Source organism: Aulonocara sp. 'chitande type north' Nkhata Bay, linkage group LG12 (genome assembly GCF_057382095.1).
Source record: "Aulonocara sp. 'chitande type north' Nkhata Bay isolate Kocher_YH1m ecotype deep benthic linkage group LG12, A_spYH_male_GT1.1, whole genome shotgun sequence".
NCBI lineage: Eukaryota > Metazoa > Chordata > Actinopteri > Cichliformes > Cichlidae > Aulonocara > Aulonocara sp. 'chitande type north' Nkhata Bay.
In genome coordinates, this window is record NC_141355.1 from 32,220,799 (window position 1) to 32,245,880 (window position 25,082).

General features: G+C 40.3%; 4 protein-coding genes across 5 annotated transcripts; 2 read left to right on the forward strand and 2 right to left on the reverse strand.

The window, feature by feature from the left end:
• Positions 1–87: 87 nt before the first annotated feature.
• Positions 88–1,964, reverse strand: LOC147317820 (uncharacterized). Its single transcript, XM_086315164.1, has 3 exons — positions 1,687–1,964; positions 1,541–1,600; positions 88–1,447 (listed from the first exon to the last, which is right to left on the reverse strand). The coding sequence occupies exons 1-3, from the start codon at positions 1,874–1,876 to the stop codon at positions 1,311–1,313; spliced, it is 387 nt and encodes a 128-aa protein (XP_086171290.1). The 5' UTR covers positions 1,877–1,964; the 3' UTR covers positions 88–1,310.
• Positions 1,965–4,167: 2,203 nt separating this feature from the next.
• Positions 4,168–10,173, forward strand: pmpca (peptidase, mitochondrial processing subunit alpha). The gene is made up of 13 exons (XM_086315165.1): positions 4,168–4,272; positions 5,785–5,987; positions 6,085–6,164; positions 6,250–6,332; positions 6,435–6,529; positions 6,613–6,713; positions 7,276–7,539; positions 7,677–7,769; positions 7,849–7,967; positions 8,049–8,139; positions 9,023–9,085; positions 9,172–9,316; positions 9,399–10,173. The coding sequence occupies exons 1-13, from the start codon at positions 4,226–4,228 to the stop codon at positions 9,566–9,568; spliced, it is 1,554 nt and encodes a 517-aa protein (XP_086171291.1). The 5' UTR covers positions 4,168–4,225; the 3' UTR covers positions 9,569–10,173.
• A 2,789-nt stretch (positions 10,174–12,962) lies between these two features.
• Positions 12,963–19,231, reverse strand: inpp5e (inositol polyphosphate-5-phosphatase E). Its single transcript, XM_086315166.1, has 11 exons — positions 19,142–19,231; positions 17,760–18,632; positions 16,957–17,080; positions 16,771–16,868; positions 16,543–16,667; positions 15,841–15,960; positions 15,609–15,716; positions 14,986–15,147; positions 14,567–14,682; positions 14,310–14,446; positions 12,963–13,259 (listed from the first exon to the last, which is right to left on the reverse strand). Exons 2-11 carry the CDS (start codon positions 18,560–18,562, stop codon positions 13,127–13,129), a joined length of 1,926 nt encoding a protein of 641 aa, XP_086171292.1. The 5' UTR covers positions 18,563–18,632; positions 19,142–19,231; the 3' UTR covers positions 12,963–13,126.
• A 1,479-nt stretch (positions 19,232–20,710) lies between these two features.
• On the forward strand, positions 20,711–22,173 carry LOC147317823 (gamma-crystallin M2-like). 2 transcript variants are annotated; one of them, XM_086315168.1, is made up of 3 exons: positions 20,711–20,868; positions 21,530–21,772; positions 21,858–22,173. In XM_086315168.1, exons 1-3 carry the CDS (start codon positions 20,836–20,838, stop codon positions 22,134–22,136), a joined length of 555 nt encoding a protein of 184 aa, XP_086171294.1. In that variant the 5' UTR covers positions 20,711–20,835; the 3' UTR covers positions 22,137–22,173. The 2 variants fall into 2 exon arrangements, with proteins under 2 accessions (XP_086171294.1, XP_086171293.1); XM_086315167.1 differs by lacking the exon at positions 20,711–20,868 and having other exon boundaries at positions 21,479–21,772.
• The last annotated feature ends 2,909 nt before the right edge of the window (positions 22,174–25,082 follow it).

Here is a 25,082-nt window from a genome sequence, read left to right on the forward strand (position 1 = left end):
ATTTTATATTAAAAAAGGAGAACAACACAGAAACTGTCCATATGGTGGCTTCTGTCTCATTTATTCACAAGGACATGTCTACAGCCAAATACTGGGTCCAGATGAAGTCCTTGCAAATGTAAATTGGCAATCCATTCAGCATAATCAAATGGAAATGAAAGTACAAATGCACCGATTTATAATCTATGCAGGAGGGGTCATTTTAATTAAGCAGACAAAGCAGACGTAGCGGGTGAAATGTAACACTGTTGGATTCAGGACAACATCAAACACATAAATCCACCAAAGACTCTCATAGTCCCAGTTTTCCCACTGTGGCAGAACTGTGTTTAATGTAGATTCTAAAAGACACTCTGACTTTGCTCAACACTGAGCAAAAATGTTGATAACAGTTGAAGTGATGACATATTGATACATGAGCTATTGACTTAAGTATTGTATATATTGTATTTCCTTAGGACTGAAGGATGATGGATTTCTTCTTTCCAAACTGCATGTCTGCACAAACAAGATATAGAATTTGTATTGTATACATATTAATTCTAATATTTTTTTAATGTATTTTTTACATTTAGTACAACTATAGAACATCACATTACATTTCACAACACATATTACCTGCATAATAAACCATATTGTTTCAGTGCATAAGTTACTGTTTTGCAAAACACAAAAGGGCACAATAGCACAAACAAATGACAATTAGATTTGCAAGAAAATAAATACCACTCATTGCAGGGGATTGTATCTAGTCTAAAATGTTATCCAAACAAATTTCCACATCATTCTTAAGTAATTTTCTGTTTGTAAACACAATAAATATACCAATAAATAAATACAACCTGTGCAGTACCCTTTCTCTGCTTCTATATAAAAATACAGGAGGATGAAATATGACCTTAAAACTAAAATCTTTAGATTTATCTAAGGCCAAAAGGGGTGTGACCCAGTAGATAGATCTAAAATTAGATCTATCAAAATTTATCTTATCATTTTTATGCTGCTTTAACTGTGTTACCATGGTATCCCTTTTTTCATCATTTGACTTTTGTTTTGGTCGTTAAAGCCTGAGCTGAGTAAATCTGCAGATGTGTGTAGGTTGTTGAATAAGATGGTTATTTGTCCATTCATCTTAGTACAAGGCATTCATATATATCCTCAAGGGCTACCTTTATTTCATTTATGTCCAATTTTAGATCTAAAAGTCAATCTGATTTTTGATCCTGAACTTTAATGTAGGAAAATTTTCTTATTATAATGTGTCATATCTGTGTGAAAGTTTAATATGTTTGTTGGGTTGTTGGTCAAAGTCATGACAGCAGTGCCAGAAACATAACAGGTGAGAGGAGGAGGAAAACCGGAGTGATGAAGATGTGATCCGCTGCATCGTGGAGCTCGTTTAAACACAGGGCCTGCTCCAGCATTTGGTGGGTCTCAGCACTTATCCCTAAAGGACACAGTACAGAGTTTTTTTGTTGGGATAGAGACAACTAAGTGCTACAACAAAGTCTGCTCTGAAAACCAGAATTGGAGAGCTCACCATGTTGGGACCACTCCTTCCAGGCGTGCAGATATTCAGGGTCATGCTCCCCACCAGTAGCTATATTCAAATTTGATAAAAGTATCTATTAAGGCTTTGTATTTTTGAAACTCTATCCACTTGTAACAAGAAAGCTCTGTTTTTACCTTTGGAGTGCTCAATCAGAAGATGTTTCAAATCCCTGAGAGCCCTGGTGAGGTTCTCCAGTTGGTGCTGCAGGTGGAGGTTTTCTTCTTTCAGAGTGTGGATGGTATCCTGGAGCTCGTAAGCTGAGCCGGAGTGTGAAAACAGAGAAATTATCCAAAGCACTGCGGTGACATGCATAATGGAGAACATTGTGGCAAATAATAAATGTGCTGTTGCTGGTCACAGTCCTGCTGAATCTCTCTTCAGCTGCAGAGTGCTTTAAAGTCAGGTGGAAGTGTTAATGTTATTGAGGAGCTGACTTGTTTCTGTGTCAGAATTGATTCACTGATGGGTAGTTAAATGCTCTTGGCCCGCTTACCCACTCAAATGGATCAATTGTTCTGTTTTTGGATCTGGATTCTTCATTACTTTGCTTGCCTAAAACTAAACTGGTTCTCAAATGATTATTTATTTATGTATTTGTTGCTTTTGGTTTCCTGTAAATAAATAAAATACTTTTTATTTACTTATGCTATTTAGGTACGCTGCACTGAGCTGTGGCCACAAGGTGGTTGATGCCTGTCCTGGGGGTAACCCCCAAACCAGATGGTGGACACCAGAGGTAAAGGGAACCATCAGGCTGAAGAATGAGTCCTATTGGGCTTGGTTAGCCTGCAGAACTTCGCAGGCAGCCGATATATACCAACAGGCCAAGCGGAACACTGCCCAGGCAGTGGCAATAAGTTGGACGTGTTCCTGGTGGGTGTTGGACTCTGCCAGGGCTGCCCTTTGTCACCAATTGTGTTTCTAATTTTTATGGGCAGAATTTTTAGACGTAACCAAGTGGCGGAAGGCTTCCACTTGGGTGGTCTCCGAATCTCGTCTCTGCTTTTCTCACCTGATGTGGTTCTGTTGGCTTCATCAGGTTGTGGCCTCCAGCTTGCACTGGAGTGGTTCACAGCTGAGCGTGAAGCTGCGGGAATGAGAATCAGAACCTTTGAGTCTGATGCCATGGTCCTCAGCTGGAAAAGGTTTGAGTTATTGCCCCAAATGGAGAAGTTTAAGTATCTCGGGGTTTTGTTCACAAGTGAGGGGAGAGTGGAGTGTGAAATTAACTGACGGCTTGTGCTGCAGCTGCAATGATGCGGACGCTGTACCAGCCCATCATGGAAAAGAGAGGGCTGAGCGTAAAAGTGAAGCTCTCGATTTACCATTTGATGGTAAATCAAATGGTCAATCAAGCTTTGTGTAGTGACCGAAAGAACGAGATCGCAGATACGAGCAGCAAAATGAGCTTTCTCGTGCCACTGATGTGTGGCTGGACTCTCTCCTTTAGAGATAAGGTGAGTTCGGCCAGCCAGACGGGGCTCAGAGTAGAGCCACTATTCCTCCACATCGATAGGAGCCAGTTGAGGTGTTTCAGGCTTCTGACTAGGATGCCTCTTGGACACCTCTAGTTGAGGTGTTCTTAGCATGTCCCATCGGGATAGGCCAAGGGCACACAGACTATATCTCCTGGCTGGCCTGGGAACACCATGGTGTTCCCCTGGACAAGCTGGAGGAGGTGGGTGGTGCATCCTCTGGCTGCTACCCAGTGGAAGACAATGGATAGGCTGTCATAAAATGGATGGATGGATGGATGGATGGATGGATGGATGGATGGATGGATGGATGGATGGATGGATAATTCTTGAGAAAGCTGCAACCCCAGATCTGCCAGCTGTGACTGCCCTGTGAGGCGGCCGACACTTGGAGCTGTTCTGTTTTCAAAACTCTGCTTTATGACTGCCTGTGTGTGATGCATTTACAGAACATCTATAAAATGTACATAGAGAAAAAATAATCTGGGTTACTATCTCCCCAGACAGGTACTGTCAATCTTCTAGATCAGGGGTGTGCTATAAATTTTCAAAATGGATTTCTGCTCAATGTTGATTTGAGTTTGTTGAATTTTTAAGTGTAATTTTTATGGTTGTTTCATTTTAATGGAGAAAAACAGAATATCAACCAAAGGTCTACCTGCCCAAGAAGGGACATATACAGGGTAATCTTAAGTTTCCCAACAAACACTTAATGAACACCTAAAGGATTTAGAGAAAGCATGGAAGAAAGTTCTGTAGTCAAATGAAACTATCTGGCATCAGCTTGACCTGTCGTGTTTGGAGGAAGAGAAATGCTTAATATTTTCCAAAGCACACCATTCCCACACTCAAGCACAGAGGTGGAAACATGACGCTTCGGGGCTGTTTTTCTGTTAAGGTTGCAGGGTGACTTCACCACACTGAGGAGGTAATGGACGGGTCATGTACTTGGATGGCAATAACCTAAAACATGTGTTTGTCCCCCTTAGCTGAAATTGCAGTGTTTTTTATTTAACAATTATAACTGATTATTAAATAATTATTAATGACTTCACTGTGATGTTCTTATTATTCAGTAACATCGTGTGGTTTTGGCCCCTGGGCTGCATGTTCAACAACCGTCAGCTGGTTGAAAGCGGAAGTGCTTCGAGTAGCTTTCGTCGTCATCCGGGTTGATCTCCGTCACAGAGGATCCAGGATGGCGACTCACATGTCGAGGTGCAGAACCTGGAGTCGGGTTCAGAGGTAACACGTTTTAAATAAACGCTCTTACAGTGTCGCTAATGTGGAGTTTAACGCGAACAGACTGCAGCAGCACCGATACACCCACTGTCTCCCACCTGACGTTTCCGCTCATCCCTGCGGGTTTAGAAATTCTCTACGTCCTCGTCACCGTTAATTAGCAGCTAGCATGATGCTAAGTTACATCATAACCCGTTAATGAAGCTAAAAATGCTCCTCTCGCTTAAGCTTTGGCATTATTTTAGCGGCTTTCTGTAATGTCCGAGATAAAGAATTGTTCTACTTTGTTTTAATATATTTTAAATAGACGTGCTAGTTAGGCTGTTTTTGTTGAGAATTTGAATACGAAGAGACATATTTGGGTAAAAGAGAATAGATTGCTGGACTTAATAATGTGCGTTTGCCTGAGGATGGTGGAGGATTATACGTGCTGACTTTGAATTTATCACTGTGTGGCTGAGATTCTGATATTATAGAAGTGCTATAAGAGGAATGTTAAACTTTTAAGCTCCAAACACGTTTGGACAATGAAGTCGATAATAGTATCTATGTGCACCTAATCTGTTTGAGTCAAAAGGCGAAAATAGTCATTTTCAGAGAGTTTTTACGTACTTTTGGTGCTATATGATGTCAGTGAATATGCTGATCCCTGTTGCGTGGCTGTAAACACAAAACCCACACTGTTCTTTTTATGATGGACAGCCAATCAGAACAGAGTTTTCTCACAGCTAGAGGAGCTTAACCATGGCCAGGGCTCTGTACTACGAAGCCACTTCAGTATACTCAAGTGATGTTATCTGGATTCATTTACCCTAACACTGGCAATCATGATAAGCAGTCATGTCAAGCTTGTTTTCAGCTGGCTAAGTTAACCGAAAGTTTTCCCTGTGTGTTCATTTAATTGGTGTAAATTGTAATATTTGAAAAATATGAGGGGGTTAAATGCATAAACTGAAAGGATTACAGCTGTTAGAATTTAGGGCTGCAACAATTCATCAAGTAATTCGATTTTCATTTTCTTACTGGGTAAAATATGCTGCAAAGCTAACCTGGTCCAGACTAGAGATCAGCAGTAATGAAATCACCACCTACTGACCAAAAAGTCTGCAGACAATAGTATGTCTTTGCAAAATGGCTGTTTCCCTCTGAAGAGTATGGAAAACATGCAAGCTGGATTTTCTTTTCCTTTTTTATTCTTTTTCCCCACGGGGACCAATAAAGTACACTTTCTTCTTCTTCTTCTTTCATTGCTGTTTGTTGTACTGTTTGTTTTTATTTTTGTATTGGCACATTGTTTGTCAGAAGACCAATTGGTGAGGTCTTTAAAGTAGCTGTGGCTAGAAGGGCTATGTACAATGTAAAGGTTGTACAAAAATTAAACCCAGCAATGTTAATATTTATTGGTCATGTTGTATAAGCTGCAGTTTTTTCAAAAGTTGGCTTTTGAAATTCAGCTTTTAAAAGTCGATGAGTTTTTTGTTTTTTTTTATAGCAGTTGTTTTATTGTCATCCAAGGTATGGGATAGCAGCTTACCGGAAATACAGCAGTGGTGGCGGATACCCAAATATCTCCCTCTCTACACCGTTGCCTGGGATCCCCAAACCAGTGTTCGCTTCAGTGGATGGTCAGGAAAAATATGAGACCAAGATTACCACTCTAGAAAATGGCCTCAAAGTTGCTTCCCAAAACAAGTTTGGTGAATTCTGCACAGTTGGAGGTAAGTTGTGTCTTTGATGTGCTGATATATTCACAGTTCTTTGTCACCTGCAAGAACTGGATAAAGTGAGATTCTCTCTCTTTCTTCCTTTTGTTAGTTTTGGTTAATTCGGGATCCAGACATGAAGCAAAGTATCCAAGTGGGATTGCACACTTCTTAGAAAAACTTGCATTTTCTGTAAGTATTAAATAAAATCCAATGAAAAAGACCAAAAAGGTGGAGGTGCGAGCAATAAACCTGACAACAACATTTATGTCTTTAGTCCACTGCACAGTATGGGAGTAAAGATGAAATCCTTCTTACGTTAGAGAAACACGGGGGGATCTGTGACTGCCAGACATCCAGGTATTTAACACAGTTCCCGTCTCAGTGTGGAATGATGTAATGATAAACGCAAACAACACACAGCTGATTTGAGGTGTGTTGATTGGTTGTTTTGCTTTGCAGAGACACCACAATGTATGCAGTGTCTGCTGAAGTGAAAGGTCTGGACACAGTGGTCAGTCTTCTGTCTGATGCTGTTCTGCAGCCTCGCCTGCTGGGTAAGGACATATAATTTAGGGTCAGTCCTCACAAACGGTCCAAGAGTCTCCACCGGTAATACAAACTGTTTCTTTGTGTGCAGATGAAGAGCTCGAGATGACCAGAATGGCGGTGCGCTTTGAGTTAGAAGATCTCAACATGAGGCCAGATCCTGAGCCATTACTCACTGAGATGATCCATGCTGTGAGTTATGCCTCATTATTCCTTAGCTAGTCCATCCAGCCATTCATCCCATTTTATTATTAATCAGTGAATTACTAATGAAACCAAAATCCACTGTCAAAATTTCAATGCTCATTTCTACTCTGATAGAGTAACTTTGCATGATTCACAGTCCAAAATGATCCATTTGCCTTAGCTGAGCTTTTGTGCAGCCTCTCCATTCACTCACAGTCTGAACCAAGCTGTTTTGCTTCTTCCCTCTTTGAGTCCACCCTTCCTTTAAGCCAAATTTCTTCTTATTGGAGGCCTCGTGCAAACAGAAGATTTGAACAAGGAGTGAAAAAGGCTTCTGTATGTCAGGGTTAATCACATTAAGGAGCTTCGCTCTTGTTGATATCATACAGAGTCAGGAGTGGCAAAAATTATGAAAATGAGTGTTTGGAGTAATTTGAAGTCTGATTGGGTTAGAGGGATTACTTTTAGATATTCTGACCTCATTAATGTCAAACTCAATGGTGAGTAGTCCTAGTTTGTTTTCATCTTTAAATCTATATGTGACCCTTCTTTGTTGTTTTGTTTCCAGGCTGCGTATCGAGGCAACACAGTCGGACTGCCTCGTTTTTGTCCTGCAGATAATGTGGATAAGATTGACAAGAATGTGCTTCACAGTTACCTGCGTAACTATTACCGTCCAGAGCGCATGGTGCTGGCAGGAGTGGGCATCGAGCACGAGCAGCTGGTCGAAAGTGCCAGGAAATACCTGCTGGACGTAAAACCAGTGTGGGGAACGAGTTCAGCGCCCAACGTGGACCTCTCTGTAGCACAGTACACTGGTGGCATCGTCAAGGTGATTAACCAGGCTCTGTTTAAAATCAAAGTTTGGCAGATACCTGTTTTTGTTATTATTCCTCCGTTCTGCTGGAGAAAGCAAATGATCTTTTTAACGGATCTTTAAAAGTTGGACATTGTGTTTTATTCTGTTAGATGGAGAAGGATATGTCAGACGTGAGCCTCGGCCCCACCCCCATCCCAGAACTTACCCACATCATGATCGGCCTGGAGAGCTGCTCCTACCTGGTGGGTGTTTGCAGTGTCTTGGAAAGTCTCCAATCAGGGGCCTGAGACATGTTAAAGGGTAAAAATGTTCCCTTTACAGGAGGATGACTTTATCCCATTCGCTGTGCTCAACATGATGATGGGTGGAGGCGGCTCCTTCTCTGCAGGAGGACCCGGGAAAGGCATGTTTACCCGACTGTACCTGAACGTCCTTAACAGGTGAGCGTCTCACAAGAAAATTGTACTAAAACTATTCCAATTAGTCGTCACCGACTGTTAAATTTTTGTTATCTGTTGTAGACATCATTGGATGTACAACGCCACCTCCTACCATCATAGCTACGAGGACAGCGGCCTACTGTGTATCCATGCTAGTGCAGACCCCAGACAGGTTGGTACAGTCTCAATACAGGACAGCTGCAGAGTATCTGTTAGGATTCTGTAACAAATTTCTCAATTAAATTTTGAAACTTTTTCTGATGAGGCTTTGGCAGCTCTGGTGCTCTGGGGTAGGTGGTTTCACAGGACACGGCCTACAACTGGAAAGGCCCGATCCCCTCTGTTTTTGACCTTGTCCTGGGAACATCCAGAATCCTCTGATTAGAAAACCTTAGTGCCCTAACTTGAGGGTGGATGCTTAAAGGCTTAGATAAAAAAGGGGGCAAAGGTCAAAGACTTAAGAACAAGCAAGCAAGGCAAGGCAAGTTTATTTGTATAGCACAATTCAACAACAAGGTGATTCAAAGTGCTTTACAGAGACATTAGAAACAAGAACAAATAAAAAGCATGATTTAAAATTGATTAAAACAAGCAAATAAACTAACTAACTAATTAACAAACAAACAAACAACAGTATATAAAATCAAAACAGATAAAATCAGAACAGTAGATAAAATCAGTAGTTAAATGTAAGTTTTGAAATTTAAGCTTAAAGTGTGGATTTGGTGCTTTATTCAAATGCAGCTGAGAACAGGTGAGTCTTCAACCTGGATTTAAATAAACTGAGTGTTTCAGCTGATCTGAGGCTTTCTGGGAGTTTGTTCCAGATATAAGGAGCATAAAAGCTGAATGCAGCTTCTCCGTGAAAATCTAAAACTAAATTCTAAAAGTGGCAGGAAGCCAGTAAAGAGAGGATGAATGGGTAATGTGCTCTTGCTTTTTTCTCCCTGTAAGGAGCTGAGTGTATATTTGGGAAAAGTTCACCTCCAGTGAATAGTTTGTCATGTTTTTTGTGGTTCTTTTTCTTATTTCTTATTTCATTTATTCATTTCCAGGTGAGAGAAATGGTGGAAATAATCACCAGAGAGTTCATTCAGATGGGCGGCAGTGCAGGAGAGGTAATGATCGCCACAAGCTTTGTCATCATCATTTAGCAGAATAAAAATTACACAGTTCTTTTAATAAATTTCCCTTATGTGCCCAGATGGAGCTGGAGAGGGCAAAGACTCAGCTTAAGTCCATGTTGATGATGAACCTTGAATCACGGCCGGTTATTTTTGAAGACGTTGGTCGTCAGGTTCTCTCCACAGGAAAGAGAAAGCTGCCACATGAGCTCTGTCATCTAATAAGTGAGTACTGGAAGGATTTTTGTGTTATTTTCTTTGCAAGTCATCTAAATTTGTGTGACGATAATATTCAAATAATTTTCAGGCAGCGTGACACCTGGTGACATTAAAAGAGTGACCACCAAGATGCTGCGCAGTAAGCCAGCTGTCGCAGCGCTTGGAGATCTCATGGAGCTGCCCTCGTACGAACACATCCAGGCCGCCTTGTCCAGCAAGGACGGACGTCTGCCCCGCACATACCGCCTCTTCAGATAGACCCGCATCATCACTTTACATAAACTGGACTTGAAGATTACACTAGTGTTCCCTCCGAACACGGAAATCACCACAGCGTACTGTGAAGGGTGACAAATACCTCTGAGAGAAGGGGTGATTTTAAAGAAATGACACATTGTACTCTACAGTAATCCTAGTCTGTATACAACTGTATTTTTGTTTTGTTGCCAGGAAGTCAATAATTCATTATTTTTATGGGAGGTTTGCAGGAGTTTGCTTTTAAAGAAACACAAAATTATCATGTAAGGTTCCCATTTAAAAACCCCATCAGTGTCACAGAGCCACTCAGAGTAGACTGTGTTCTGGATGCCCCTAAAACTCTTTCGTTTTTTTTATTCCACCATTACTTTCTTTGCAGATCGCAGCTCTCTAAAAATTCTTTATTCCAGAGTCAGTGGATTAAACTGTTATTTATACGACAAGACTTCATAATGTCCTTTTATAGGTACAGAGACAGCAGAAAGTTACATAATATATGATTAAAAACAAAATGGAGATTTTTGGATCAGTCACTGACTTGACTGCTTGTCCTCCAGTTTGAAATTGTGATTCGTGTATTGTACAGTAAAAAGATGGTTAAACAAGTGTGGTGTTTGTTTTTACGGTTACGCTGAATGCTTTGCAAATCACATTGGTTATGAAGAGCCACAGCTGTGTGACGACCACATAAGGGCAAAGAAAAAGCAGGTTATAGTCTGAGTGTTTGACCTGCAGTGATTGTCTACATATGTTGACTTGATTCTTTTTTTGTCTGTGTTTCATGGATATTCTCACAGAAACGCACAATCTAAGAGTCAAAACTTTGAACACAACCTCTCATTTAATGTTTTTTTTTTGTTCTTACTACTTTCTATATTGTAGATACACATTGAAGACATCAAATATATAAAACAAAATATATGGAATTATGAAGCAAAGAAATGCAGATAATTAACTCTAAATATGTTTTATATTTTAGTAGGGTGACCATATTTTGGTTTCCCAAAAAGTGGACACTTGGCCCAGTCATGAAGAACTTTAATAATACTGTTTGTTTAAAGAAAACAATGCCTTCTCTGTGCCGTTAATGAATGGTAAAATAAAAAATATCATATAGGCTTTTACAAGTCAACAAGTGCAAAAAAGGAGGATGGTTGGTCACCCTAATTCCTCAAAGTAGTCACCCTTTTCTTTGTTGACAACACTGCAAACCTTGGCCTTCTCTCAATAAGCTTCATGATGTAGTCACCTGAAATAGTTTTCACTTCACAGGTGTGCCTTGTCAGGGTTCATTTGTGTAATTTCTTGCCTTCTCAGTGGGTTTGGGACCATCAGTTGTGTTGTGCAGAAGTAAGGTTTGTACACAGCTAACAGCTGTGACAACTTAAAATTCATAATATGGCAAGAACCAGTCAGCTAAGTAAAGAGAAACAACAGTCCATCATTACTTTAAGAACTGAAGGTCAGTGAGTACGAAAAATTGCTAAAACTTTGAATGTGTCCCCAAGTGCAGTCGCAAAAACCATCAAGCGCTACGATGAAACTCTTGAGGACCACCCCAGGAAAGGAAGACCAAGAGTCACCTCTGCTCCTGAGGATAAATTCATTTGCGTCACCAGCCTCAGAAAATCATGTTAACAGCACCTCAAATTAGAGCCCAGATAAATGCCTCACAGAGTCAGTGGAAGACACATCTCTACATTAACTGTTCAGAGGAGACTGCTCGAGTCCAAATCTGAGATCTTTGGTTACACCTGCTGTGTCTTTCTGCGACAGAAAAGATCAAAAGATGGTCTCTACATGCATGGTTCCCACTGTGAAGCGTGGAGGTGTGATGGATTGGAGGTGCTTTGCTGGTACACTGTTGGGGATTTTTTCAAAGCTGAAGGTACGTTGAACCAGATTGGCTACCACAGCATTTTGTAGCAACATGCCATCCCATCTCAGGTTTGCGTTTAGTTGGACCATCATTTATTTTTCAACAGGACAGTCACCCCAAACACACCTATGGGCTGCGTAAGGGCTATTTGACCAAGAAGGAAAGTGATGGAGTGCTGCACCAAATGGCTTGGCCTTTACAGTCACCTGACCTAAACCCAGTCTAGATGGGTTGGGATCTGATGGACTGCAGAGTGACGGGGAAAGGGCCAACAAGTGGAAAACCATTTCAGCTGACTATCACATGAAGCTCGTCGAGAGAATGCCTAGAGTGTGCAGAGCAGTAATCAAAGAAAAGAATAGCTATTTTGAAGAATCTAGACTATAAAACATGAGTTATTTCACACTTTCTTTTTACTACATGATTGTTGACAAGAGGCTGTAAGCCTGTACATCATGCCCCTAACTTTAACCTTTGTTAGTGACAAAGGGACAACTATTTTTGACTCAGTTTAAGAAGCACCCTCAAGTGGCCATTGGAGAAACTGCAGTTTTGGGGATTCCCACACAGGCTTCATCTTTAAGCTCTGGAAGCTGGTGCTCAGCTTCACCTTAGATTTAACACAGTATTATAACTACTATATTAAGTTGATAACATTGCAACACATTGTGCTCCCCCACACTTAAATACATCTGTTATGGGCAAAATGTATCCAACAAACAAAGGTGTTTTCAAACCTTTATTATGGGATGTTACATCAGGTGACATAAAAAGATACAGTTATGGATAAGAGGTCCCGATGATGTAAAAACAATACCCACAGGCACTTTTTTTTTAAAAACAGAATGCTCTTCATGCTGGGAATGCAGATGATTAATGTGCTGCTACATACAGTACATGGACAGTTTACACAGTAATAAGATGAGAGGTAAGGCATTGCGTTTAGTGTTGCAAAGGTTCACTTGGCCTAATCACACAAAAGGTAGCAATAATGGTAGTAATATAGTAGTAATATCATTAAAATGCTCAAACGTTTTTTTTTATAGCAAGTGAGTTCCTTTAAGAAATATTGAATAAAAGCATCAAATAACTGTAATTTCCCTGAATTTAACAGTAGCTCTTAACAAGGTGCAACATGCTCTTCAGAGTCTATATTTGACCTGATCCTCAAAACTCCCCCACAAAACGGACACCTAAAAGTGTGCTGTAGTTATGTTTAGTACATTACTTCATGACAAAAATCACAAGGCATTTGAACACTGGTATAGCATTCAGAAAAACAGAGTATTATAGTATATGATGCTTCTTAAACGGCTACAAAAAATAGAGAGAAAATAGGTATTGTTACTGTCTGTAAGGTCTTATCAGTCCACACTGGAGCATGTGACTGAACTTTAAGCCACAAAGGGAGACCCCCCTTCCCTAGTTATGTTTGAGTACAGGGGGCAGAATAAATAAAGGCCAGAATGCTGATATCTGCATGACCTCGAGATCCCTGCCCTCGAGTCTAGCCAGCTTCTTCGGGACACAGCTGCACCTCAGTTACCTCGACCACAGCTGGGATTTGTGTAGTTAAGACAACTTTGGTTTTTCCTTTTTGTCCTTTCTGGCCTTCCTGTTTCTGGCACAGGTCTGATCCAATCCAGCCTGATCTGGTCCAGAGTGTTCCTTAATGGGTTTTAAGAGATGGTGCAGATCGTGCTGCTTTGGTTCTTCATGGCCTCCTTTGTCTTTATTTCTCTGGTGATCCGCCTCCTCCTGATACCTTCCAAGTACAAGCTTCGGTCAAACTGTCCGGCACACAGAGGAATGCTGACAAAAATACAAGCAAATACAACATTACAGGTGTTAGAAAGTCAAAATGCATAAAGCACAACTGATCGTTTACCAAATGATCAATTGCAGTCCAGTGAAAAAGAACCATCATTTAAGGCATGGATTTTTGCATTGTAATATTTCAGCAACACTTTAATTTAACCCTTTGCTTAGGCTGCTGCCCCCGCGACCCGGCCCCGGACAAAGCGGATGAAGATGGATGGATGGATGGACTTTAATTTAACTGCAACCCACACAGTGCAACATGAACTTAATAAACCTGGGTAGGCCATCAAATTTGTATGACACAGAGCTACTGTTTTGTGACCACAGCTAAAGATTGTCAGGATTCTTTCACAATGATAACCTTTGCACTACCTACGAAAATCCACGACAGCACAGTTTATTACATCACTAAAGCCTGGAGCCTCTGGGGGACTCTCTTACTCTCCCCCTTTATATGTCACTGCTGCACGTAGTTTCATCCTGTTTGTGTTTCATTCTCTCTCTATTCTACTCTGTTCTGTCTTCTCAAGGCTGCTTCTGCTTGGGGATGACTTTTTCTTCCTTTATTTTCTAAATGCTTAGTCAAAGGAGATTCTTGGGTTTCTACTGATGCAGAGCTCTTAACCTTACAATACAAAGAGCTTGAGACTGACTACTACTGTGATTTGGTGTCACTAAAAAACCCATCTGAATCTGATCTAACATATTACTTCATAAATTGTGTTACTTGTTGAAAACTTGAATGGGATAACAGGAGTGGGAACCAAAAAAAAGCTCATCTCTTTTCCCTAGACCCTGTGCCAGCGCCTAATCTCAATAAGTCTCCACACATGCCTACACCAGTGACTCTCTAGAAACAAGTGCTAGGCCCAAACGTGACACCGCTGAGAGTGAAGGCTCTCAGTCAAATAGGTCATAGTAAAAGGCAACTTTTACTTATGCCTTCTTTCAGGCTATTAAATTCCAACTTTATGTGAAATTAAATTTAATTGAAAAGGACTACAGCACTAAGGTGTATGTGTGAATGTTAGTGGGACTCACTTGTCTCTTCCTGGCCTGAGTTTGACCTGAAAGACACCAATGACAGGCCGGTGGTCCGAGGTCTTGATGTTTGAGCAGCTGGTATACATGAGTGTTTTTATGTCATTAGCCTGCCTGCTCCTGAATAGGATCCTGTCCTGTGAACACAGAGAGGTTCTATGTGTTTGAGAGCCACTTTAATAGAAATAACAAAGTGTTTTTAAAAAACTTAAGGCGTTTATCTTTTGTCATGTGCGACACGTCTTTGTTCTACTTACTGTGTATGAAGGTGTTCTCTGTTTAGAAGTGGTGTCATAGACATCGCGACCAATGTCAAATTTGTACGTGGGTAAGAAGTGTATTGATGCCTCTTGGAAACCTTTAAAGATTGACCCTGGAGGGACAAACAACTCACAGGATAAGAATCAATGGAAAACAACAACCTATTTCTATAAAAACTTTTGCAACTGTTTAGATGCATAAAAAATCATGTAGGGAAGAAAATCCAAGAAAGTTGGTTCTGCTCATCCAGTCGTTGCATTTCCTGTGGGAAAATCATTTTCATCACTCAGCCAAGCCACTTTTTCAGTCTGAAGTGACAAAATGTTTCTCCCACTGAAAGCGCGACGTCCAGATGAACAAAATCAACTTTCTGAGTTTTTGCAAATGTTGACGCTTTGGCTTCCTATGTGCATACCTTCCTTCATTTCCTTGGAGAGCTGATCGTGCTCCAGCAGAGGGCTCATATCGCCACCTACTGTGGAGCTTATGATGGCCTCCACCTCACTCCGGTCTTTATCCAGCCGAAAGTTAAAGTCTCCAAACCAGAAGACCTGATCGAATCTTGTAGTGACGTCAGCTGCAGTGAAAAATTATATTCCAACAATTTTCACTGAATACTGGCAATTAGTGTTATAAGCACTAAGATTTTAACCACATATAGATCATCAGTAACTGCTGGTACAAAGATGGCCATGGAAACAAATACAAAAATAGATTGTTATATTTATAGAGAAAAACCTTCCTGTACATTAGCCAGACCGCTTATTCCTTCCTCCTGCAAATAATCCTAAACCTAGGTGTCTAGGAATGTTTAATCTAATTACAGTTGTTGCAATCAATCATGTTGTGATTTGATTGAAAAAGAAGGACAATTAGAAAATGAATGCAATGTTTTAAGATTATTTGTCTTATCAGAATGAATGCATGCCACTTTTATACTGTTACATCTTTAAAAGATTAAGTATTCTGATGCATAAACCATCCAAATAGCTTTAACATTTTAAATTATTCACACAAAGTAGCTTCAGAGAGTCTTACATGGTGTGGAGCGGTACGGGTTGGTATCTGGAAGGCCTTTTGGAAGAGCTAGAGCCTCGACAATCTTGTTGTAATCAAGTATTCTCTCGTAGACTTTGGCATCACCGGCTGGGAGAAAAACAGAAAAACACATTAGAAATGTGCAACATTGGCCGGCTGTAGGGTTTAAATGCAATACACTAATGTGCAGTGTAAAAAAAAGCTTCTCTGACTTGGAAAAGCTGCTACTAACAGGTAAAATGGGAAGTAACGAAAAGGAAAGAAGTGCCAAAAAAGGTGAAGGCAATCCCCACTGCGCCTTTGGTCTTGATCTGCGAGATGATCCTCGTTGTGACTGTGGCGTGCTCCGCCTCTGTGCAAAAAAATAAAGAAGAAGAAAGGTAAATGGCGTGTATTTGTATAGCGCTTTTCAGGTGGTTCATGTCTGTGCACACAAATCAACATGTCACTACAACAAAATCCTTGTCACAATCCTCTGGCCAGTTATAGTAGGTGGAGCATTTCATCCAAAGCAACAAGGATATCAGTCGAGAGTTGTAAGTTGAAACTAAAGGATCTTTTCAAGTGTTTTGATATTCATATCGACTTGTAAACAGCATTTTAAGTATATTATAGAAAGGTTTAATCTAGAAAACTAAACATTCACAGCTTAGCTTTGATTATTTTTTTCAGATTTTAAAGCTCAAATAATTGATTAGTTAAGAAAATTAATTCAACAGTATAAAAGACCTATCTGAATTAAAGACTATTTAAACCTTTTAAAGCCTGTTTTGAGGAACAAGAAATCAATTTTAATCATTTAATACCTCCAGAAACCCTGTCTTTAAGACAACATGCTATTAAATACACAAGTCACCACAGAAATATGAGCAATTTAGAAATATCATTTCATAATCACCATCCCTCCTCAACTAATACGTAGAGTAGGACAGACCTGAGCAGAACCAGATGAGGTCTCTTCTGACAAATACAGTGAGATATAAAACACCATGTGAAGCTGCATATAACATGACATAGTAAGGTCCCAGACTCTCCTGAAGTCTGGTCTCCCACTCCCTCCTGCACACAAACAAAGTTACATATTAGTAAGCGGAAAATGAAAGCCATTACGGAGTAATTCATCATAATAACCGGCTTTTATTTAAAACATTAAATGATCCACCTGTCAGGACAGCCCTCCTGGACCCCAATAACATAAAAGTCTTGTGCAAATTCAGAGTCTGTTGGAAGGAGGAGATCATCTAAGTTGACTGGAAGGCCCTGAAAATGGCAGGAATTTGGTTATGATTCAGTTTCTCCATCAGAAAAACCTTTGTGAGAGATGCTGCAGGTCACAACATCCTCCCACCTTCTCTCCTTGCATGTTCCAAGTGGCGATGTAGATGCCAACTCTCCTGTCGGGGAAGAGGCGGTCCAGCTCCTCAGCCCCAAGCAAGGCACCACTACCCAGCACGCTGCCCTCCATAAAACTCCTGGATGACGAAAAGTAAAATCAGCACATATATCGAGTTTAATCACAGCTGTAAGGCTGCTATCTCTGAGGTCAGGTCAATAATTTATCTTTATAAGTATTAAAGCAGTGGACTAAGAACCATTTTACCACTCATCCTGTCAAAAACCCTGCTGAATCTCCTCACACCTATGTTCTTCTTTGCTCCAGTAATGGAGGCTGTTTATTCTTATTTGTGCATTTTTAGCTAAAGCAGCTCAGATGTTGATTTCTTTACCACAAAGTATCGCAGACTAACGTGTAAACATTTCAAATTTAGTTTGGAAAGAGGAATGAAAGATGAATGATGAAAGATGAATTAAATCTAACACAGCTTGCAGGGGAGCGTGGGGGTTTTGGAGCTAAAGTGTACTGTAATAAAGGAAAAATAGAAGGGTAATATGAGTATAAAGTGGGTGAGCTTAGAAAGGGCTCATCCAGACAAAAAAACAAAAACAAAACAAAAACACACCCCATCTTACTTCTTTTGTTTTTAAGTGTCACTAGCTTAATACCCTTGAAAGAGACTGGTAAGTAACTACAGTTTAACAGGAAGCTGAGTGCAGTTACTTTAATCTACAGGACATCTTACAATAGAGCCTTCAAATCCAGCACAAGGATGATGACTACAGGTGCATCTTTATATTACCTGCTAAACCTACCTGTTCCTCATATCCTGCGGTCTGATGGGGCTGAGTACGCTGTAGGTGGACCTCATGGAGTTGACAGAGGCACTATCCGACCCCATGTTCTCCAAAAGCCGGCTGTCGCTCAGGTTCCTGTGGAGCCTTTCTCCAAGCTTCTCTCTGGCCGGCATGGCATAATCCAAACAATCCCTGTCAATCCTATTAGCTGCCCTCAAAGTGGCTGACGCAAAGCTCTTCTCCAGAGCAGGCAGTGGTCCGGTGGGTTGCACCGGAGACAGGCGCACCTTGGCGGCCCTCCACTGCTGGACTGTAAGGTCGCTCTGCTGGCTGCGGGGTCTCCTTTCATAGTCAGAAAGACTACTCCCTCTGTCCCGGAAGGCTGGGGATCCAGTTGGAACAGCAGAATGGGGTCTCGCACTGGGATCCCGCTCATTCCTCACTGCAGCTGTACCCTGGATAACGAACCCACTTGGAGCTACAACAGTTTCATCCTCTTTAAGCGAGTCTGTGGAGGAGCCGGTCTCAGCTGGGTCGCTCAGACTCTCTTGGCTGTTTCTCAGCCTCCTGGTTCTCACAGTCTCCTCCAATGAAATGCTTTTGCTGGACTTCGACAGTCTGGGTAGCAAGGGGGGGCGGGGCTGATACGGACTGATCCCTTCCCCTGTTTTTCTAAGCCTAAGGTCATCCTTGTGCCCGTTGGTGGATTTTACATCTACTATGGAGGTATTGAGTTTGCTGCTGTCATTGGCAATTGAGTCTCCTTTACCAGGAGCCTCACAGGAGTGATGGAGGGGGCCGTCCTCTCCATCCTCAGTCATCCTCTTCTCATGTCTGAGTCCAGCTGTGGTGAGGTGGATGAAGCGCTCTCATTTTCAAGTGGCACAAGACCTGTTCAGACACACGGCGGAGTTTGTTTTACTGACATGGCCTTCAAACGATCACTTTACTGTCTGATATACGTTCTGATATCAGCCACGGCAGAGGGTTACTGCATCAAATACCCAATCAGTGGAAACAACAAACATTTTTGATTTCAAGCAATTAAAAGCAAGAGCTGTAGCTAAAAAAAGACAAAGCACATGAGCTAACGCAATTACTGCTTGTTTCAACAACTTTAATGCTGAACGAAAAGTCCCGTTAAAGTCTACTTTAACAATTCTACTTAAGCCATCATCTAAATCACGTTTACATACACAACAATGTCATCTGTTAAGCTTTTCTCTTCACTGGATAACAACCTGCAGCTGCAGCTAACAAAGCTAAAATGCTAAAGCTGTGCTAACTATTGCCTAAAGCGTACGTTTCTGTGACCACATTAACAAACGGATAACTTTGGTAGTTTCTGTCGTTTGCACTAACAATTTATGTCTCTTTTATCAGGCTGAAAGTAAAGCTACCTTTTGTGCACTGTTGGTGTCAGGGAGACTGACTAAAAGTAGCTCCGTGACTTCCTTAGCAACGCTTGACAACACAGATTTCTGTTACCAAGAGAGTCGCAGTCTGAACTCAGCATGTATCACAGCGCCCCTGTGTGCTAAGAAGGGGTATTACTTCCATACCTGTGCGTCAACTACTAGGATAACCACCTGCTTTCTCATTTCTGCAGCTTACACATCTTCGAATAATTTCCAGGGAGCTTCTTCTTATACGAGGAGAGAGGACTCCAGGCAACAGACATCTGACCTAAATTAGCCTACTAAGAGGCTAATTTTTACTAAATTTACACTGTAGCTCAATGTGCTGGCATAAGAACTCTGTAACACCGTGAGTGCACATTTTCAAAAGATAAGTATTAGTAATACTTAAAAAACAAAAAGACAAGGCAACTCACCTCTCAGAACATCACCAAAGTTATTGACAACACTGCTCAAATCCAAAGTCCATCCTGCGCTCCTACTCCCTTCCTCTTTTGAGCACCACTTTTTTTGCTTTGGCTCTCTAAATATATCATTTAAAATGCCAAGAAAAAAATGTTATATAATTGACATCAAAAGACTCATGGGTGTTTTATAAAAATGACAGAGAACAAAGGTCAGGAAGCACAAGTAACATGCCCACCCCTCATCAAAATGTCATAAAACATGCCTATTTTAATCAGTGTAGTGTAATACGATTGAGTAGATATTTGCAGCTACAATTTAATTTCTAATTCTCTTACAATTTGTCCACTTTGCCTCACATCACAATCAAGAGCATAGCCTTTGTTCTCAGCGAGTAGACCTAAAGATGACCTAAGCTTTGATCTGCTCAGATCAAAGCTTAGATCATATATATATATATATATATATATATATATATATATATATATATATATATATATATATATCCAGTATATATTTGAATGATGTATTTAAAAGTATTAGTCAGCTTACAAAGATTTTTTTAAAGAAACATACTATGGGGCTATAAATTATAATGCTTTAAATTATAATCCAGTCAGATACATTTACTAGTTATTTGGCCATAGTCAGATGATAAAGAATTACGTTTATGGACTCTGAACTTAAACTTCTGACTTTTATTTACTCAATTGCTCAATATTATTGTGCACTACATTGCTAATATCCAAGATCCTCTGTTCTTTAAGTAACTTATTTTGCCGTCATTAGTTTAGCTCAGTTGATTGAAAAAAAAATGCTTGTCTGGGTGTTTTCATGAAAAGACAAAAGCTTTTCCATTCACTACAACACGTTAAAGTCAGTCACTTTACAAATAGCACAAAGAAACGGCAGAAAAACGCTGCTGCTGACAAAACAGTGTAAGTCACACTGAATAAACAATGTCAAGGTGTGACCTCCGATTGTTAACCCTTTCACCCATTCCCTGACCCTGTGATGTACGAGAACCGCAGCTGAATGGATTTTCTAAGCTCGCTGGCCCCTGGAAATGTGGACAAAACCCTCCATATTCAGTGCATGTCTATGACACAGCTGCTGACTCAGGAGGTTTGGACAATGGGCTGGTGCGGTCGGGTCTAGTATAAAAGGAAAGGGTTAAACCAGGTAGGATACAGTTTGGTGCAAGAGCAGAAACATCAGCAGCAACCAGCAGCTCAACCAGCAGCTCAGCCAGCAGCCCAATAATCAGCAATATGACTACCACTGGAATGAACATGATGAGCAGGGTAAGAGAATTGCCTTTAAGGTCTTAAACATGTGTTTATAAAAATATAATATTTATATTTGTAACAGCAACCAATCATGAGGTGTGGCACGAATGGTGTATCGTATAATTTTCCTCCGCTTTAAAGCATCTCTGAGTCCTATTTTTGCTTTCCAGCCAGAGCCTGTGCTTGTTTGGTTCAGTAACTACAGCTTGCAGATATTTCTTCTAGTAAAAAAGCTCTAAAATTCTAAGCCAACAAAATAGAAACAGACTTTGCGAGATAAAATGTCACTATGTACATATTAGCTTCTGTTAAGAGCTTCTCTCATGAGCTGAACAGCTCAGTAAGAGAACTTTGCTGTGCTTTGAGTGCCCATCTGACTCTGTGGATTCAAATGTGTGCACTTCTTGTATAAATGATTTATACTGCTGCTGGGTCTGACCTGATAAAACTAGATTAGTTACCTTTATAGAAAAATCATAGATCGCTCATTCAGACATGGAGCTGACACATTAAGAGTTAACAGAAAGGTATAAATGTCTAAATTGATTTATTCCTCATTAGAAGTTTAAAGCTGCACCTGAACTTTCTACTTAACAGCACTACTGTTGAACTCACCAATTCTTTCAGCTTCAAAAATTAAATGCCTCACATGTGCTCGTTTCCTCTCTCTCCTCAGATCATCTTCTACGAGGACAGGAACTTCCTGGGTCGTTCCTATGAGGTCATGAACGACTGCCCTGACATGTCCTCCTACCTGAGCAGGTGCCACTCCTGCAGGGTTGAGAGAGGCTGCTTCATGGTGTACGACCGCACCAACTACATGGGCAACCAGTACTTCCTGAGGAGGGGTGAATATTCTGACTACATGAGCATGATGGGGATGAACGACTGCATCAGGTCCTGCCGTATGATCCCCATGGTAAGATTTTACGCCAGTCGTCATTTACCCTGGATGACATCATTAAAATACTCTGAGTTAAATCCATTTGTCTTCTGCCTCACAGTACAGGGGATCCTACAGGATGAGGATCTACGAGAGAGAGAACTTTGGTGGTCAGATGTATGAGCTGATGGACGACTGTGATAACATCATGGACCGTTACCGCATGTCCAACTGCATGTCCTGCAATGTGATGGATGGCCACTGGCTGATGTACGAGCAGCCCCACTACAGAGGCAGAATGATGTACATGAGGCCTGGAGAGTACAGGAGCTTCATGAACATGGGATTCAGCGGCATGAGGTTCATGAGCATGAGGCGCATCAATGACTCCTGCTACTAGGCTGTCTTTGCACTAAATAAAGCTGTCATGAACTGAACTACTGGTGTGTTTAAGTCATGGATTATTTTGAGTAGATTTTGAGTACTTACGTTCATTCAGAAATTCTAACGTTTCAGTAATTCAGAAGAAGCAAGTCATTTGCTTTTTATTCTTATTTTCAAACCACATTCTTTCAAAAATCAACTACAAGTGAAATTTGTGCAACCTTTTAGCACAAAATGTTCACTTATATGTACCACAACTTCACTGTCACAGTGAACCTCTTATAACCTTCTTTTCATATCTTTTTACATTAAAAGCCATAGACTGTGGGGCCCAAATTTAGCTCACTGGGATGAGCCAAATGGCTGAAATCGGCAGGCCCAGGTTCAAATATGACCATTGCCACATGTCTTCCCCTCTCTCTCCCTCTGCTTTCCTGTCACTCTTCACTGCATCTATCAAAAAAAAATAATTAAAAATTAAAAGGCAAAACAAACCCCCAAAAAACCAAAACATAGACTGTATATTAAAGATGGAAGTAGACATTTATTGTTTAGTTATATTCTGGTCTTGAGCCTAGCCTTTTCACCAGGGGGGCTAAATAAGAGAAACCCTGAGACATTTCAGTTTGATACAACAGAGACCCAAAGCATAGTTTGCTTTTTTGACCCCTCTACTCTAACTGGGACTCAAATTTAAAAAAAAAAAAAGAACATCATATTCTATTCATTAAGGCTTCAAGCTAGAGACTGAGAGCATGAGCACTTTAGAAAAGTGTTTATTGAGGGTAAGAACATTCATTTTCTCTGGTTGTAAACAGTCTTCTTTGTAACCAGAAGAGTCGCCCTCTGCTGGCCATTAGAAAGAATACAGATTTAACTTACAGGCTTATAGGTTACTGGTATGACATTTTTGATTTCTTCTAGAAGGATACTTTAGTTTTTTACAGTATTTGTAGACTTCACCCTTTGTGAAGACTATCTTTCCACAGAACCAAAACACACACTGAGTACTTATGCTTGTAAAGAGCAGTAAGTGTTTCTGAGCATGCTGTAAGAAGGAGGCCTTCATTTAGAGTCACTGTAAATTTCTGGGCCTGTAACTATCTGTAAAGCCTTTTGTTTAATAGCAGAGAAATCATAATACATGATGCTGATCTGCAGCTTTGTTGTTTATAAAACAATAGTTGCAATTGTTGAAATAAAGGAAGTTTAGTCTCACTCTGAGTAGAACTAAAACAGTTGTGTCTAGAGTCTTCTATAGTAAACTTGGACAATGGCATGTAAATACTTGCATAGCTGAAATTCTCTGATTATATTTACATTGTACCAGTTAGGTTTCAGCGTGAGTTGTTATTAGATCCAAATGTTGTTGGACCACCTAGGTTTGTTTCTGCAAGACTGTTTCCCTCAGTCCTGTTCTCATTAGAGCAAAAGAATAGAGCAGGCATACAGGTAAGCACCCTGAAAGCACAGTGTATATACAGCAGCTACATAATAACAATATGCACATGGTCTGTTTTTATTCTCTATTTGTTGTTCTGACATATTGATATATCTCAACAACCATGACATTTGGTGATGGCGTGCATGTTTTCTGAATTTTCACATGGCCTAACAGCAGTTGATTCTATCATTTCAGTACAAAGAAATTAATTACAAGACACCAAGATTCATCAGGTCCATGCAACATTTTCCCAATTTTCTGTTGTCAAGTTTTGCTGTGGCCCATCTGCTTCAAAGTTTGATGTGTAGCACATTCAGAGATGCTCTTCTGCATATTGTGGTTGTAAAGCAGTCTGGTCTGTATTTCGTGGTCCCAGTAGATCACGAGTTTCTCAACTATTAAGACCATTTGGCACCAACAGCTACACCACTTTCTTTTTTTTTTCTTTTATAAAAAGGTACTTTAATTTAGCAATACACACAAACAAAAAAAAAAAACCCCAACCCCCCCCCCCCCCCCCCCCCCCAAAAAAAAACAACAACAAAAAAAAAACAACCAAACAAACAAAGATACTACGCACTAACGATGACATAATGGCACAGTGAAACCCGCAGATCTGCTCGGTCTGGGGGAGCTCCCCTCCACCTCTTTACAGGTCCCATGTCGTTAGGTTTTTACTACTGTCCACTCAGCACTTTACAGTCCATCCCTGATCATATTCGGAAGGGTATTTCCAGTCTCTTTTATAAACTACCTTAAAAAAAAAAAACTAAAAAAAAAAACGTGACCACGTCCTTAGCAGACCTTCCTTCTTCCAGTAGTTGTGTGAATATCTCACACTGAAAAAAATATGTTGTTGGATTTACTTAATTCAATGGTGGACATTTGTTGCACACAGATGTTTTGCTTTGGCAGCAACTTAAACAATTGAGTTAAATTAACACAATTTATTCATGTTCAATAAACCTGTGCAATTTGTGTTGATAAAATGTGACTTAAACATGTTTTGATGAAGTAATTTGAGCTCTTGAAATATTTTAATCCTTCACAATTTTCTCACTTTATCCCAACACCATTCAATAACTTTTACCCAATACTACTTGGTCACTTAAATGCTACATGTTATCTTCAAATTACATTTTGCTATTATATTCTAGCATCAAATACACAATTTTCAAATGGAGGCCTTATAACAGATTGTATTGTTCTCTTCCAAGATGGTTGCTGGCATCCACCAGTAACCTTTAAAAACAACATGTCTAATTTCACTGCATTGACAGTAGGTAAAGAATTAAACTGACATTACTCCTCTACTGAATCTACATAAATCAACAGTTAAATAATGTCAGTTCTTCCGTGTTCTCTGGAATCAATCACAGCAAAGAAATTAGACTGTTTCTTTTGAAAAATGTTGGGAAAGAACAAATCAAAACATTCTATTTAAGGCCTCTGACATCAAGATTCAGTTAAACAACAATTATAACTAAACAATTTGAGGTAGTGTTAGTTTCCATTAAC